General features: G+C 42.6%; 1 protein-coding gene across 1 annotated transcript in view; it reads right to left on the reverse strand.

Moving 5' to 3' along the window:
- The window catches only part of RFX8 (regulatory factor X8), a 534,555-nt gene that overhangs the window by 292,286 nt on the left and 223,536 nt on the right, over positions 1–18,733 (reverse strand). The window contains exon 5 of the mRNA XM_069203480.1: positions 9,502–9,652. Coding sequence (XP_069059581.1) covers positions 9,502–9,652 — 151 coding nt within the window. The remainder of the gene's footprint in view (positions 1–9,501; positions 9,653–18,733) is intronic.

Here is an 18,733-nt window from a genome sequence, read left to right on the forward strand (position 1 = left end):
TCCTGAATGTCCCTAATCCTCTGAGGAGGGGAAAAAGCATGATTAAATATTGTGTCCAGTACTGCCCCTATGAACAGGAGGCACTGAGAGGGCTCCAGGTGAGATTGGGGCATGTTCAACGAAAAGCCCAGGTTGAACAACAACTGGGTTGTCACCTGCAAATGGTGCAGCACCAACTCTGGAGACCTGGCTTTGAGCAGCCAATCGTCCAGGCAAGGAAATACTGATATTCCCCTCCTTCTGAGATGTGCTGCAACCACTGCCATCAACTTCATAAAGACTTGAGGCGCAGAAGTAAGACCAAATGAAAGGGCCGAAATCTGGTAGTGCTGCAACCGTAGTATGAACCGAAGATACTTCCTGTGCGACTACAGAATGGGGATGTGATAATATGTATCCTGCAAGTCGATAGAAACCACCCAGTCTTCCTTGTCTAGTGCCAAAAGCACCTAAGCTAGGGTTAGCATTTTGAATTTCTCCTGCTTGAGGTACCAATTCAAAATCCTCAGGTCCAGGATGGGCATCAAAAGACCATCTTTCCTGGGGATCAGGAAATATCTTGAATAACATCCCGGACCCCTTTCCTGCTCCAGAACCAACTCCACTGCGCCCTTTAACAGCTGATTTTGTACCTCCTGCTGAAGCAACAGCAGGTGATCCTCGGAACTAAAAGTATGCTGGGGAGGGAATGGAGTTGGAAAATCCCAAAAGGGAAGGGCATACCCATTTTCTACTATGCACAAAACTCATTTGTCTGATGTTATTGACTCCCACTCTTGAAGAAAATGAATAAACCTTCCCCCTGCGGGCAATACATGCTGCTGAAAGGGGAGAGAACTAGGGCTGCTTTCCTGAGAGGTTCCCAGTGTAAGATGAGGAGGAGGAAGGCTGCGGGGCAGCACCACATTGCCTAAGTCTTCCCTGACCTCTGTAGGACCTGTAGAGGGGGTTGGCAGATTGTTGCCCCTGGAACTGATGCCTACCACTAAAGGAGGAGCCGCGGCCCAATACTCTAAATCTTCTGAAAAGTCTATAGACCAAAGAGAGAGATTGGGAACCCAGAGACTTAGCCGTGGCCTTACTCTCCTTGAATCTCTCTAGTGCTGAGACAGCCTTCTCTCCAAATAGTCTTGATCCATTAAGGTGGACTGTACATCAGGGTAAAATCCGGAACCCCATAACTATGCATGCCTTCTGCAGGCCACCGATGTTCCCATGGCCCTGGCAACAGAGTCCACAGTGTCCAGACCAGATTGGAAGACCTGCTTAGGCACTGCCTGACTGTCTTGAAACAACTCTTTAAAATGCTCCTGCACATCCTCCGGAAGCTTAGGAACCATCTCCTTAGCAGAGTCCATCAGTGCATGGATGCATCTGCCCAAGACACATGTAGCGTTCAAAGATTTTAATGTCATGCTACATGATGAAAACACGTTTTTTGCTGACTGTTCCATATGTTTCGACTTCCTATCTGCAGGACTTGTAGGGAAGGAGCCAAGAGCTGATTTAGCAGAACAAGACATTTGGACCACCAGACTTTGAGGTGTTGGATGTTGGCTGAGGAATTGCAGGTCACTAGGTGCAGCCCTATATCTCCTTAGACAGAGCCAGAGTAGTTTCAGGCTTCCACCACAAATCCAGAACCAGTTCTGACAATGCTTCATTAAACTGTATTGTATTGTTTCGAATAGTATTTATATAGCGCTAGGATTTAGTGGTGGATTAGTATAGGGAAAAGTGAGTACAGTTTTAGTATTATTATGAGTTAATTTGAGCTGCGGATATGTGAGTTTGTTAATTAGATTGACTGGAGTAATGGAGGGGGGGAGGAGGGAAGAATCCAGAAGTGTTAATTGGGAGTTTATGGTAATAGGACTTAGGCATGGGATGAGTAAAGGTGGGATGGAGGAGGGAAGAGTCTGTGGAAAGGGTTAGGGAGATCACAGTAGCGGGGTGAGATAAATGAGGAAGAATATAGTAGGGTTGTTTGGGAGATCATGGTAGTAAAGTGAGGTTTGGGTGAGTTAGATGTGGAAGAGGAGGGAAGAGCTTAGGTAGAGTTATTTAGGAGATGAAAGTAGTAGAATGGATTTGGGATGAGTCAGAGTGGGAATGGAGGATAGATTGATGGAGACATGACATATGGTGATAGGTAGATAAGTGTGATTTAAGATGAGAGCAGGGATTCAAAAGTATCTAGTACAACAACTTATCCAGGAGTTATGCAATGACCTATGAACATGTTAAGCATAGAATAACATACATATATATATATATATATATATATATATATATATACACACACACACACACATACATACACACATGAATACACACACATATGCACACATATATGTACATACATATACATATTTAAACCATGAATAATTATGCATTAGTTAAACAGGTTTAAATAATGTGTGTGTAGTTTACTGTTATGACATAGTAGTGATACATATTGTCTAAAGAACTATATATAAGTAGAATATACACACAATTAGCAAACAATATTTATCAACATAGCCATATGCAGTCCATAGCTGTTAGAATATGGTGGTTATGAAGGAAAGAGCCAACTCTTGAGTAGTTTTCTGGAGACAAGATAGTTATCTGTGGCTCTTATAGCTGGGGGTAATGAATTCCATAGTTTGTCTGCTTGAACTGAGAAGGATGTACCACCAATAGTCTTTTTCTTGTATGGTGGTGTTCTAAGGCGGGGTGCCAAACTTGAGCAGAGGTTTCTTTGTTGAATGTGTTTGGTTATTTTCTTTCTGATAAAAAGCAGTTCTGTTCCATGTATAGCTTTGTGGGTGATACAAAGCAGCTTGAAGGTGCATCTTCTGGCAACGGGTAACCAGTGTAGTGCTCTCAAGGCAGGGGAGATGTGGGCTTGTGGCTTTACATGTAATAGTAACCTGGCTGCGGAGTTCTGAATAAGTTGTAGTTTTTTCATAATAGATAGAGATGATCCATGGTAGAGGCCATTGGCATAATCCATTTTGGATAGTACAAGCAAGGTAGTAGCTTGCACCTTGTGTGGAAATCCGAGTTGGGGGAAGAGTCTTCAAGGTGATGAAGCTTGTTTGTGCTAATTTGTCCACATGGGCATTCAAAGTTAACTTGGAGTCAATGGTGATTCCAAGGTTTTTTATTTCCTTGGGTAATTGAGGAGGTAGTCCGAGATCGTCAGGCCAGGCGCATAACTTTTCCAGTTACCACATATGAGTATTTCTGTTTTGGAGGCACTTAGTTTGAGATGGCTCTAGATCATCCACTGATCAACGGCTCTGAGGCAACTGAAGATTTCTGAGTTTTCAATGTTTTTGGGGCATTCTAATTTAAGTAGTATTTGTGTGTTGTCTGCATAGTTGTAGCATGTGAGATAAAAATCATTGATCAGTTCTGGTAATGATATCATGTAGATGTTGAAAAGCAAAGGTGAGATGATTGATCCTTGGGGGAACCCTGCTTTTGTGAGGTAGTGTTTGGAGAAGGGGGGAGAATAGATGATATTAGATATTTTTTGAAGGTAGGATGTAATCCAGTTAAGAGCAGTCCCTTCTATGCCGGCTTCGTGGAGTCTTTGAATTAGAGTGTCATGGTCAACCGTATCGAAGGTAGCCGAGAGGTCCAAGAGAAGTAGTGCAGCAACTCAATTGCAGTCGACTGTGTTTTTAGGATCATCCCTGATTGCTATGCGTGCCGATTCAGTGCCTCTTCCTCGGCGGAATCCAGTTTGGAAGTCTGAAAGTATAGAATTGTCTTCAATGAATTGTGACATCTGGGCAAATGCTGCTCTTTCTATCAGTTTGCCCAGGAAAGGTCCATTTGTGATTGGTCTGTAGTTGTTGGGGTCTTGCAGGTCTAGGTTTGTTTTCTTTAATAACAGTCGTATGTATGCCTTTTTCAGGTCTACAGGAAAAGTTCCTGGAGTTAAAGAGTTGTTGATGATTCTTCTTACAGGTGTGGCAGCAGAAGTAGGTAAAAGAATGTTATTGAAGATGTGTGGTGGACAAGGGTCAGAAGGGCAACCGGAAGGTATGCTTGCTTTGACCAAATCCATAAATTCACCTTGGGAAGGACTGCAGAGGACTATAGTGGCTGGGTTGGTTTATTCTTAGTGGGTATTTTAGGAAAGGGGTTGGTGCTGATGGTTTTCTTCTGTTTTAAATAGGAGTGCAATGTGTCTGCCTTGGTTGTGTAATTAGTTGCCAATTTGTTTGTGAAATCTTGAGTAGTGGGATGACTTCCTTCCATACATGTAGGTTTTCGAAATTAATTGAGAATTTTATAAAAATTCTTCGGTTGCAGATTTAGCATTTTGAATTCTGCCTGAGTAGTACCTTTTTTAACCTTTTTTGATTGATGATTTGCATATTCTGTTAAGTTTGTGTAGCTGCAGTTTGTCTTGACTGTTTGTTTTGAGCCAGGTCCGCTGCAACTTTCTGATTTGTTGCTTTATCTCTTTAAGTTCTGTGTTTCTCCAAGGTGTTGGTTTTCTTTTGTCGTGTTTAGTTTTTCTGAGTGGTATTAGGATATCAAAAGCTTCCTGTAGCCATTCATAACGTTTTGGAACATAATTAATTGTATGTAGATCTGTGTTGGCTGCTAGTTGTGTTTCTAAGTCATCAAAATTGAGTTTGCTCCAAGGTCGATAGGTGCATGTATGTAAGTAGTTGTGGGGTGTGTTGAATTGTGGAGTTTTATGTCAGAAAGTTATCAAATGGTGGTCTGACCATGTGATTAGTGTGATGCTATGAACGGTAACCAGTTCAGGCTTAGCAAAAACAACATCTAGGATGTGTCCAGCGATGTGTGTGGGATTGTGTACAATCTGATGTAGGTTCAATGCGACTAGGCCAGTGGTGATAGCTTTTGGATAGGGCATATTGGGTTTGTCAAACCAAATGTTTAGGTCCCTAAGAATGCATAGGTTTGAGTATAATGTAATAAGGTTTGAGACTGTATCTAGAAAAGCATCTGGGAATGTTGAGTTGTTAGGTGGAGGTCTGTAAAGGAGGAGAAAGTTACAGGAGGTAGTTGGAGTAGCGTAGCATCTGGTGATGAGGGCTTCACAGCCTTGTATGGAAATGTTGTCTGTTTTACTTAGATTTATTGCCTGTTTGAACATAATAGCTAGTCCACCTCCTCTTTGCCTATACGGTTTTGTGTGATGGTTTGATAGTCCGGAGGAAGGGCTTTGTGCAACACTGGGGCCATGTCATCTCCCAACCATGATTCCGTCATGAATAATAAGACAGGTTGTGTGTCTATGAGCAGGTTGTAGATGTGGTGATTGTTTTCTGAGAGTGACCGAGCATTTATGAGCTGGCAGTTTAAAAAAAGTGTGTTAGTGGCGGTGTTGTTTTGCTTAGGAGAAGGATAAGCAGTATAATTTGAGCTTGAAGCAGGTGTGTTGTTAGTTGTGATAACTGTGTGAGGATCACAATAGTCTTGTTTTTTAATATAGTGTTCCTCTTCCAGCAGGTTTGGAGGCATTTTGTTGGATCTGTGTGTGTGGGTGGTGGACTTGGTGGCTGAGAGAGACAGGAAGAATGTACTGTTTTTTGTAGGGTAGCCTTATTATGTAATAGACAAGGGGATGCGAAGTTGTTAAGAGTGGCATGTTGTTTATTTTGTTTGTGTCTATTTAGTGTGGATGTAGTATGGGTTAGGGGTGGTGGAGGAGCATGTGGATCATGATGTAAGGCTCTAAATTGTGCAATGGAGGAGAGGCGAGTGAATGAAAGTTGCTAGTTTGGGGTGCTTGTGGTAGGTGTTTGTGAAGAGTGAGAATGTAGGGGTAAAGACAGAACGGGATTTGTGTAGTCATGAGGGTGGGAGTGGGTGTGACGATAAGTATAATGAAAGTTTGTGTTGATTTGATGTGCTGATGTGTGTGGTCTGTATTGTTTTTGTGGAATAGTGAGAGGGGATATTGATGCAGTTGTTTTCGGTGAGGGATTTGTATGTGAGTTAGTGCTGGCGAGTGGAATTAGAGTCCTACTGGGGGTGCTGATGTGTTTTGGAGATGCATGTATGAGGTGTGTAAGAGGGGATGGATGTCTGTCAGTGGAGTTTGTGTTAGTTGTGATGAGTGGAAGAGGTAATATGTGTGGTGGAGTGGAGTGTGAGAATTGTATGGTTGTGTGTAATTGGTGAAGAGAGGGGAAGGGCATTTGTAGAGGGTGTGTTGGAAGGCTGAGTTTGGGAACTGTTATGATGAAAGGTGGTCTGTGTGGAATCAATAGAGGATAGTGTTGTTGGTTTGTATGAACAGGGAGTGTGTATCTGGAAGGCTGAAAGTAATGTATAGTGTGGTTTTGTGTTGTGTGGGTAATGGCAGGTTGTGTTAGTGGGAATGGACAGAGTAGTGTTTGCTGTGAGAATAAAAGGTGTTTGACTTTTGTAGTTGTGGAGGATATGTGGATATGTATTATATAAGGGGTATAATGTTGGATGATGGGACATTGCAATCTGTCTGCGGTCAGTTTGTGATGCACAAGTTGGATGTCTTTGCAGATAATGTGTTTGCATGTTGATTGATGTGTAGGGAGTAAAGTCCTTTCTGGTCAATAGAGAATTGGGCAGCATTTCTGGCCCTAGACCCTACCAGTCCTGAACAGGCCCAAACAGGCAATTGCTCTTGTCCTTTCCGCCCTTAGCCACGACGCCCGGGCTGAGACGCCCTGAGCCCTAGGCTTAAATAGCCCTACTGGCCAATAGAAACCTAGTCCTAACCCTAACCAATCAGATTTGTAACCCTAATTCAAACAACCAATGGGAGACCCAGCCCCCATCACCAACCATACCCCTAAACCTGACAACCAATCACAGCCCCAGCCCTAAAATCAGGAACCAATCAGAATCTCAGCCCTACCACCAATCACAAGCCCAACCCTAGAAACCAAGAACCAATCAGAATCTCAGCCCTACCACCAATCACAAGCCCAGCCCGAAACGCCAGGAACCAATCAGAATCTCAGCCCTACCACCAATCACAAGCCCAACTCTAATCCCTAAACCAATAGAAAGACCAGCCCCCAACAACATATCACAACACTATATGCAACAACCAATAGGAACTTATATAAATGGAAGTGAAGGTTCTGTTGCAGATGAGGAGGAGTGGAGAACCTCAGTCAATATGTTACACTTTAGCTCCGATGTTGGCAATGGAAACTCCAAAAGATCAGCAGCTTTCCTGATCACACTGTGATAAGAAGTTACTTCTGGAGGCGGAATACCTCCAGGATATAGCAATTCCCACTATGGGGAGTTATCCAGACCACTAGCCACCTTAATCCCTTCAAAACCATGAACTTGCAAAGCTTGGGGCTTGGAAGCTCCTTCTTCCAAATCCTGATGCTCCTCCAGATATTGCTGTTCCTTTAAGAGTCTCAATGCCTCTGATCTTGACCTTAACTTGGACTTCAATCTTTGGCATGGATAAAGAATTAACAGATGCCGAGGATGTATGTAGCGGCGCTGGTGAAGCTGGAGCCGGCATTGTGACCTTTCCTCTGCTAGGCATTGAATGACTTGATTTCGGACGAACATTATCGGCTTCAGCATCAGCATTCCCTGAAAGTGATGGAGCCGTGGGTAAAATTGGCATAAAAGGAACCTGTTTATATGGCGCCACGAAGCCTAGATTGAAGGATAATGGACCAGTGGGGCCTGCAGGTGCACCACTGGGGGTCATCGCCGTATTAGAAATGATGAACATAGCATGTAAGAAGGCAGAAGGATCTGCCCCAGGTGACAGGAAGGGCAGATATTCTTCTTGAGGCTGGACCTGACCTGAGCCTCGCTGCTCCATCTCTTGTGGAGTATGGGGAGATAATTGTGCCATGGGACTTGAAGGCAACGCCGAGATTTCAATCAAGGATGGCGCCAGTGACACCGCTGGCGAATTCGGTTGCGGAGGAGAAAGTGTGGGCTCACTTCCCAGGTCGAACGGCATCGAGACTTGGAAGCTGGTGACAAGGACCTTTGGCTAGCATCTCGGGAAGAGCAATGCCTCTTCTTATGCGATTTCATAGATCTATGGGAAGATGAATCCTCTCGACGTCTAGATCTTCAATGGCCCGCTTCTCTTCTTAGGCCTTTACCAGGAACAGCTTCGCCTCTCTTTCCTTCGGGGTCATACTCTGACAAGAAAAACATCCTGACGTCGTGATCAGAACTCAGGCACCAGGCAATTTTCGTGCAGGTCAGTGACTGACATATGACCTACAAGGCTTAAAGCCAGACATCTTTGGTAGAGACTTTGCAGCACAAAGAAAACTCAACGAAAAAGTTCCCTTGATACAGTGTAACACCTAGAGAGGTATAAAAACCGTTAGCGTTGTAGGAGCAGAAAAAAGGGAATTAATGTCAGCACGCCAGTGAGGACTTCTTATTGCTCACTTGATGTCAGAGTATTCAAAAGGTGAGGAATCAACAGGTAGATGTATCCATTGTCACTGGCTCGTAATCGAGTTGGCAGCAATGCTGTTTCCCGCAGGGGCACCATCACCCTCATAATGGCTGCCGCCCTGGCTGATTCCAACCTGCACTGATGCCAGCCCACCGGGATCTCTGCTCCTGGCAGAGATGGTGGTAGGTTGCTGGGGCTGCCCACCAACCTTGTATTGTGGCGGTCAGGCCACCAAAACTGCAGTGGTCCGAGGACCGCCACACTCCTAATTACACCCTTAGTCTACTGTCTCTCCGTGATAGAACAAATTGTTTCTTTCACTGTAAGCAACAAACTGCTGGACAACCTAGAGCACTGTCACTTAACAAATGTCTTTGGGCCTCATTACGAGTTTGGAGGTCCGTGGACTGCCATGGTAGCAGTGGTCAGACCGCCGCAACTTTGGTGGTTGGACTTCCGGATTATGAGTTTGGCAGCTGGACTGCCAGACTACTGCCAGCGGATCGCTGGCACCGCCATAGTCAGTGTGGTAGGGATTGCAGCGGCCAGTGTTGGAGATCACTGCATTGGGGCCGCCATAGCAATTACGACCTGCAAGACCGCCAAGCTTTCAATGGTGATCCCACCGCCATAGAAAGAGCCTGGCGGTCGGGCAGGTCAGGGGCCCAAAATGGGGGGCAGGAGGTACAGCCCCATAGAGGGTGAGGCAGGGGTCCATGTGGGTCCCCAAAAATTTGGGGTTTGGGGATGCAATGTGTCCCGGGCACGATGTGGTGCATGGGCACAGTCCGCCCATCATCTCGATAGGGAGGGAAGCATGGCCGGCAGTAGCTCCATTATGCTGCCCTGCAGTCTCCTTTCACGAGTCACACCAGTCCCATGGGGAACTTATAATCCAGCGATCTTGGAACCGTCGGCCTGGCGCCATTTGAAAGACCGCCCCCATGGTGGTCTGACCGCCAAACTCGTAATGAGCCCTTTATCAGTGATGGATAATAGTTCATATTTAAAAAAAGTTACTAATCCAAATACAATTGGTCTTTTAGCAGAGAACAGTTATACTTATTACTGAAACTTACCTTTGTGTTTAGAATTCTGTACTACTGTCGGAAACCCTTCTAGAGCGGTGAGAAGCCATATTCTAAACTTTTTGCTAAACAATCTAGCAGTCTTCAGGTACTGAATTGAGACATCTTCCAAGAAATCATGGAGCAAAATATTTTCAATTTCCTGCAATACGTTTTGACCATTAGGACAGAAGGAAATAGCTTAATTTCATACTATAAATGCATTAGACACCAACTTGAAAATACATGTAATCTGTTAAGGTTGACAAAAATTGGTAGTGCTAAATGTGTGCTACAACAGATTGTTTGCTGCAATAATGAAAAAATATACCTCACAGAATCCATAAGGTTTGTAATAAAAATGTTTAGCCACAATTGTGAAGCGCTCTTGCTCGATGGTTTAAAACAGTGGAATCGTGCTGAAATTTGTGCTTGTAAGTTCAGAAACCAAAACCTGTAGGAGGAGGTGCAGCAGAAGTTATTCGGTTAAAAAGGTAATACGTGTTGATAGGGTCCTAAAAATGCACTCTGAAATTTAAATTGCTTGAACTAGGTGACTGTACACAAAACTGTGTTGACTAATATGTATCTTAGGAATGAGAATCCATCTTGTATGCAATCTTATTAGCCCATGCTCCTGTTCATTCATTTACATTTTGTGCAAGTTAACCTGTAGTTTACTTTCTAAATTCAGGCCCGTATTTATACTTTTTGACGCTAAACTGCGCTAACGCTAAAGGTGTAAAAAAATTTTGCGCCGGCTAACGCCATTCTGAAGCACAATGCGGGCGCCGTATTTATTGAATGGCGTTAGCCGGCGCAAGCAGACCGGCGCTGCCTGGTGTGCGTGGAAAAAACCCACGTACAACAGGCAGGGCCGGCGTAGGGAAAAATGGCGCTAGGGCGTCTTAAAAATGGTGCAAGTCAGGTTGACGCAAAAAATCGCCTCCACCCGATTTGCGCCATTTTTAACGACGCCCAGACGCCATTTACATGACTCCTGTCTTAGTAAAGACAGGAGTCATGCCCCCTTGCCCAATGGCCATGCCCAGGGGACTTATGTCCCCTGGGCATGGTCATTGGGCATTGAGGCATGTAGGGGGGCACAAATCAGGCCCCCCTATGCCACAAAAAAATATTTAAAAAAAAAATATTTATACTTACCTGAATGTCCCTGGGGTGGGTCCCTCCATCCTTGGGTGTCCTCCTGGGGTGGGCAAGGGTGGCAGGGGGGGTCCCTGGGGGCATGGGAGGGCAGCTGTGGGCTCATTTTGAGCCCACAGGTCCCTTAACGCCTGCCCTGACCCAGGCGTTAAAAAGTGGCGCAAATGCGGGGTTTTCTGCCCCGCCAACTCCCGGGCGTGATTTTTGCCCGGGAGTATAAATACGACGCATTTGCGTCGCAGTCATTTTTTTGGACGGGAACGCCTACCTTGCATCTCATTAACGCAAGGAAGGCGTTCACGCTAAAAAATGACGCTCTTTACTCATACTTTGGCGCTAGACGCGTCTAGCGCCAAAGTATAAATATGGCGTTAGTTTTGCGCCGAATTTGCGTCGAAAAAAACGACGCTAATTCGGCGCAAACGGAGTATAAATATGCCCCTCAGACTTTATACATGCAGTTTGATAGGATTAATAAAGTTGTGAATAGAAAGAGATTAGCTAAAAAATATTCATTTTAGTGCCTGTTCAATCCTATGAAGAGCCCTCTTTTTACGTTACTCTAACAACTTTGCTACGGTGTGATTCACATAAAGCAAAGAAATGCACATCCAAATTTGTAAGTCACTAATAAAGCAATTCATTTATTAGCCATACTGTTCCATAGCTTTCTTAAATAACTGGCAAACTGGATGGCTGTCAGAACCCGTTTCAGAGGGCTACAGCACAAGCAGGAGCTCCTCAAGTCAGCCATGTGAGTGGAGACCTTTTACACGTGCTGTCCAGGGCCCTGACCTTTAGTAACTGGGCAAGTACTACACTGTCCAGGACTTGACTCTCATTGGTAGCATGGGTCCAGCAGTAAAAGCTCTTCAGGGTAAGATGGGTGCTAGTCATACATAGGCTTATAACTCAACAAATAAACACTAGAAGCAATAAGATGATTGTCAAGTCAAATATTTAAGAAAAAAGTATTTACTGTAAACACACAAAGCATGTATGGCACACTAGAAAATCTACGCGGCACACTTAAGGTCACTGTGCTAGCGCTATCCAGGGTGAGATCCTCGCCTCCTTCTGTCCCTTTTAATAATTCCTCATTAGCAGGCTAGTCCTATGCACCCCAAAGTCTGTTTGTCTCAAGAGCTCACCAGTGCCTTGGTGTTAAGTTTGTCCTTAGGGGCCCCAATAGCCCAGAAGAGTCTTACCTGACATGTTGGCAGCCTAAGATCCTTGGAGGGCGAGGGCACTCCTTCAAGGGCTATGGTTTCATTCCTCCAAGGATCCATGACCTCTTGCTATTTCCCCCCAATGATCTTTTGTCCCTGGTTGTCCTGCATCAGTGTTGAACATCCTCTCGCAGCTCCAGCAACAATTGGTAAGTGTTATCTACATCATCCTTGGCACAATGAAACAGGGTAATGGCCCTGTCTCCATGGTGGTCCCCTCCAGGCACACAAGGTCATCAACTTCAGCTTCCTCAAAGGGTAATTTTCTTGGTTTCGTGATGGCTCCCTACGGGCACACTATGTCACCGACTACTGCAGGGCACGTGGGTGATGGCCTGCACTTCATGGGGGCTTCTTCTTGGCACATGGGGTGATTGAATGCAGCGCTACCACTGGTGATGGTCCATGCTTCACAGTGGACCCCTATTAGCACACAGGGTCCCCAACTACAGTGCTGCTATGGGTGATGGCCCAAATTTCACAGGGGCCTTTCCTGGGCTGTTTGGACAAAATATAAAATAAAAAATATTTTATCATGAGTATCAAGATGTCAAAAATATCATTGACCTGAATATCAAAGTTAAAAATATGGTTGGAAAAATCGGTTTAGAAAATATTGTTATATGTAATATAATTTGTAAGTACTAATTTGTATGTAACCTATTGTACTGTGTTTGATTTATATGTTTATTAATTATTTTTTATTTGTGTTTTTAGTAAGATAATTTATTAATTAGGAACTTGTTTAAATTTGTGTTTTAGTTGTAGTTGTACTAATGGTTTTATATTTTTTATTTAGTAGCTGGATATTGGGTTTTAGGGAAAAAGGGTGAGGTTATTTGTAGAAAGTGCATATTTTAATATACATTTAATGTTAATAATTTTAATGCTATGCTAATTAAGGTAGTACAATTTGTAAAGTTATATTGTTTGGTTAATATTTGTATAAATAATAATTCATAATTAAAGAAAATATAAATTAATTATAATACATTTAAAATGCATTATTTAGTTGTAAATATTTAAGTACATGCTAAAATTTAAAATTTGTTTTAAAAATTAAACTTAATTATTTACTATTTTCTCCAATAACAATATGAATTGTGTATTTTTTCTGAAAAAAATAATGATTAAAATATTTTACAATATATTGTGCAGCAAATTATATTGTTGTAGATATTTTAATAAAATGTTTATTAAAAAAAACATTTTAATTATATTATTGTTAATTGTGGATTATGATTTTATTTTATTTAAAGCTTAGGAATGGTAGTAAATAATAAAATGTATACATGAATTATTAATAGTGATAAAATATATTCTATATATGTTAATGTTTAAATGCGAATGTACAGGTGTATAGTTTTGGTTGATGTAATTTTAATGTAAATTGTAGTTTAGTTTATAGATGAAAAATTATAGTAAAGAGTAAGTATTGTGTATGTAAAATGTTTACTATGTAGCACCTTGGATAAAATGTTTTAGATTGTAGTGGAAATAAAATTGTTCACTCCTTTAGTGTCCAACACCTTCCCCAAATTGGTACACATAGGAGTAATAAATGTCATCCCTTCAGTGGTCAACGCCTTCGTCAAATTGGTTTAAGTTAGTGTGGGAATAGTAAATGTCACACTTTTATTGTCTGAAACCTTCCCCAGATTGGTATAGATTGGAGTCAGAATAACAAATGCCACCCTTTTAGTGTACTACACCTTCTCCAAATTGGTATAGATTGGAGTGTGAACCGTAAACGTCACCCTTTCAGTGTCCAACACCTTCCCAACTTGGTATAGACTGAAGTGAGGAATAGTAAATGTCACCTCTTTACTATTCAACACTTTTCCCAAATTAGTATAAATTGAAGTGGGAATAGTAAATGTCATCCCTTCAGTGTCCAACACCTTCCCCAACTTGGTATAGATTGGAGTGGGAATACTAAATATCATCCCTTTAGTGCCCAACACTTTTAAAAAAATGGTTTACATTGGAGTGAGATTATTAAATGTTTACGTTTCTGTGTGACATCCTATGATTAAATTGTATTTGTATGTAGTAGAACAATTTTGTGTTATTTAATTAGCACTGCTGGTGTTTAGAACTATAATAAAAAATAGTCATATGTTTGAAATAAGTAATAATTTTTGTTACATATATTTATAGAATAAAGACATGTAAGAATTGTTTCCAATTTTATTTATGATTTCAAAGTGCATTTAATATATAATTTTACATTTTTAAACATATATTTCAATTTAAAAATAAATATTTATTTATAGATAAATAAATGAAATATTTTAATCAACTTTTATTATTACATACAAATGATAATTATTTTTTTACTAGTATTATATTATGAATATGTTGCATTTTTTCCAACACTTTTTAAACATTTCTTAAATTGTTTTATACACATATTTATGACATAATTTTAACATAAATGTTTTTCATATACATCAAATAGGTGTATATATTTATACTAATATTTCATGAATACTTCACAATTTTTTTACATTTTTAATACATTTATTCAACATTTTTTCCCATTAATTTTTATGGGGAAATAGTCCTTTTTTCTGGGATCCAGGTCGTGTTAAGATGCTGCTGTTCATCAGAACAGGTAAGTCATTTTTCAAGGTTTTTTTTTAGGATTTTTTAGGGGAGGGGATATAGCGGAAAGGTCATGGTGTTGTTTGTGGGTTTTTGAACATTATGGGGGTCATTAGGAGTTTGGTGGATAAAAACATCCATCCGCCAAACTCCTGACGAGGAGACTGCCATGGTGCTGGCATTCTCCCCGCTGGCCCCAATACAACTTTCCCACTGGGCCGACCATCGGAAACCAGGGTTTCCGCTGGACAACCCAGTGGGAAAGGTGTGGCAGCATTGTTCCTGGCTCATAACAGAACTGAGGGCAATCCTGCCGCACGCAGGGTGCACCAGCACCCTTGAAATGCACACTGTCTGTGCAGCTGACAGTGTGCATTTCAAGAGTGCTGGACGGGGGTACTCCTGCACTTGTTCTACGTCAGTCTTCTCATGGCAGTCAGACTGCCATGAAAAGGCTGCGGGGAACAAGGTTGTAATCAGCACATCAGCACTGACTTCATTGCTGCCATGGGCTGATTGCAACCACAACCGCCTTCATCCCGTCAGGATCACTGATCCTTGTGGAAACAGTGGACCTTTTTGCGGTCTGACCGCCAAACTCTTAATTTGACATTCGGACCGTCAAAGCTGTGGCAGTCCAGACCGCCACTGCGAGTGTGGCGGTCTGGTGACCACCAGACTCTTAATTAGGATCTTAGTTGCATTAATAAGAGTGTTTTTAACTAGTGTGTAGTTTGGGGTTTCTTACGCTGTTATACTAATGTATTGTTATGTTATGTTATATTGTGTTATGTTGCTTATTTTATGATAATTTACAGTAAAGTATATGTTTTTTTTGGACTGTGATGTGTTTTGTGGGTGGGTTTTCTTGTTTATAGGTTTTTGCCAATGAATGTGTCCTATGGGCATTGGGAGTTACATTTTTTTTTAAGGAAATCACTTCTTGATTATAATAAACCAATATTTTTAGCTATGATTTCAATTTTTTTGTGATCTTAGGAAAATTAGGGCCTGATTACGAGTTTTGCCAGGCAACAGATGGAGGCCAACAAGACTGGTGGTGGCCCTCCCATACTCGTGGTATGTCTTAACATGTAAATTTTGCTCCAACCTAAATGCAGTCTGACAACAGATGTGTAATACTGAATATTTGTCAAGTATTGGGAAGTAGAGGAAGTGACCTGACTGCTACTCCCAGAAGGCCCTCTTTCTCTAATTGCAACCACCAGCCCAGTGTTCACTTGCCCAAAAACATCTGTTAGTGAACTCTTAAATGAAGTTTACTCACATGGGAGTATACCATTTGTCAAGTGTTGGGAGGTGGAGGGAGTGATCGGACTGCAAAGCCCAATAGGCCCTGTTTCTGTAACTTCAGCCACCAGCCTAGTGTTCACTTTCCCAATTACATCTGTTAGTGAACTCTCCAATGAAGTTTACTCACTTGGGTGTATACCATTTGTTAAATGTTAGGAAGTAGAGGGAGTGATCTGACTGTAAAGCCCAATAGGCCCTGTTTCCCTAACTCCAACCACCACCCCAGTGCCCACTTTCCCAAACACATCTGTTTGTGAACTCTCACATTGGGTTTACTCACCTAGGAGTATACCATTTGTCACATGCTGGGAAGAAGAAGGAGTGACCTGGCTACAACTCCAAGGTGGCCCTATTTCTATAGCTCAAACACCAGCCCAGTGTTCACTTACCCAAAGACATCTGTGTGTGTACTCTCAAATGAAGTTAACTCGCCTGGTACTATGCCATTTGTCTACTGTGTGAAGTAGAAGGATTGAACTGATTGCATAGCCCAATATGCCCTGTTTCTCTAACTCCAAACCCCAGCCCAGTGTTTACTTGCCCAAGTACATCTGGTAGTCAACTTTCAAATAAAGTTCTCTCACCTGGGAGTATACCATTTGTCAAGTGTTAAGAAGTAGAAGGAGTGGCCTGACTACAACTACCAGGAGGCCCTGTTCAAATAACTCCAAACACTAGCCGGGTGTTCACTTTCCCAAATACATTTATTAGTGAACTCTCAAATGAAGTTTACTCACCTGGGAGCATACCATATGTCAAGTGTTGGGAAGTAGAGGGAGTGACCTGACTACAACTAACAGGAGGCCCTGTTCCTGTACCTCCAAACACCAGCCCAGTGTTCACTTTCCCAAATACATCTGTTAGTGAATTGTCAAATAAAGTTTACTCACCTGGGAGTATACCATTTGACTAGTGTTGGGAAGTAGAGGGAGTGACCTGACTGCAAAACCCAATAGGCCCTGTTTCCGTAACCACAACCACCAGCCTTCTGTTCACTTGCCCAAAGACACATGTGTATATACTCTCAAATGAAGTTTACTCACCTGGGAGTGAGCAAAATACAGATTAAGCTCAACTCTGAGATGTGTCTCTCTAACCAGCTCCATCTTGACCTGGTATCCCAAAATGAAACTATTGAGGACAAGAATGTCACCTTACCATGTTTATACACCAAGTATTCCTAATGCCTTAAGCTGCATTAGCAGATTGGTAGCAGCAGCAAACACATTAACACACCACTGCACATATGATGAAAGCAGATACACAAAAGTTGCGTGTTTCACTGTATCACATTCAAATAGGCCTCCAAATGGTCAAGTGCACATGTTGCCTCTCCACTGTATTAGCGTCGCTGTTGGTAAGATGTCATTTTCTTTCCCTCATCCAAATGGCAAATGATCAGCACATCTACTGAGCTCCTTGAGTCCAATAGTCTAGGCAAATTTCACACGTCATGTCAAGTACTTCAATACCATGGTAACATGGCACAGTAGGCTAACCTACAACTTGTCTCCACTTACAGTGACACAGATCCTCTGGAGACAGATGGCACACTTCAACCAATAAAAATGTACTCTCTTACTCAGCAGGCCGAGCTAGCATAGGCCCTGGACAGACTTCATCCACCAACCTGACCAATCCACTCCCGGATGAAGCCCTCAGTGATCACAACACTTGTGAATGTGGAGGACAGTCCAGGTACATCTTGCCAATCTGGCCAGACAGCAACAGTGACTCTCACTGTGCCCACAACTACACCACCCAGCCCTGTTGCATCATCATCACAGGCAACATATGTCCACAACCTGTGTATCCAGTACAGTTTCTACCATCTAGTACCTCCCAGACTTGGACCCTGACGTCCAACCAACACTCGTGACACTGAGGTTCCGGGACCCAGTTGGAGAGGGCACCCAGTGCCAAGGGCACAGGCTCTTGGGGGCAGAGTACATGGGAGGGATGCTGTGGGCCAGCAGAGTGAGGTCTCTGGAGCCACTCACGACCAGGATACTATCAGCCAAGTCTTGAGGGTCTATCAGGAGTCCCAAGGTGTGATGGGCCAGGTACTGACTGAACTCTGGGAAATGAAGAAGCTGCAGAGGGACATACATAGGGACATGTGCAAATAAATTGAGGCCCACAATTCCAACGTGGCCTCCCTAACAGGGGTGCTGAGGGACAGCCATATAACCGAGCAGGGGTTTTCCAACCCAATATTCCACTACATCAGGCCCGGGTACATCTGTGGCAGCCACAGGCCGTGAGGCCCTACTGGAGGCACAACCACCCACAGACACCCATGCCTCTGTAGCAGCTGACCCCCCTTCAAGCGAGGACGTCCATGCAAGAATCCAGGAGGTGAAGATGGCAAGACAACCACTGCCAGCATAAACATCCTCCTTAATGTCCTGCTTTGTATGTCACACATACACTCTGTGTACTGACTCTGATCCACATTCCATTTCCAATGGGAGGAGTATTCTGGACTTCTGACTTCCAATGGTGTGGCATTTACGCCAATGATTTCATTCACCATGACTGACCCCCTTCACTTTACATTTTTGTTTATTTCTGTCACCATTTTTTAATGTAGTTGCATTTCAATAAATTCACCCTTCACAAACTCATTGTGTGCTATCTTAAAATTAACATTTACCCATGAAGAAAAGTCAGACAATGTGAACCATACGATGAAGGTCCAAGGTACATGTTCAAGCAGAGATATGCTGCATGTACACAGTGTTCAGCTCAGGATTACAACCATTTCACACAAACACCTACATACAAGTGTCTTGTCAAATAGGAAAATTGTATTACTTTGTTCAGTGCATAGGCTGTCAATATGTCTGAAACATAGCAAATCATACATGAATGAATCATACTGGTTAAATGATCTAATTTACATGTACGGACCTGCAGACCATGGAAGG

Source organism: Pleurodeles waltl, chromosome 8 (genome assembly GCF_031143425.1).
Source record: "Pleurodeles waltl isolate 20211129_DDA chromosome 8, aPleWal1.hap1.20221129, whole genome shotgun sequence".
Classification (NCBI taxonomy): Eukaryota; Metazoa; Chordata; class Amphibia; order Caudata; family Salamandridae; genus Pleurodeles; species Pleurodeles waltl.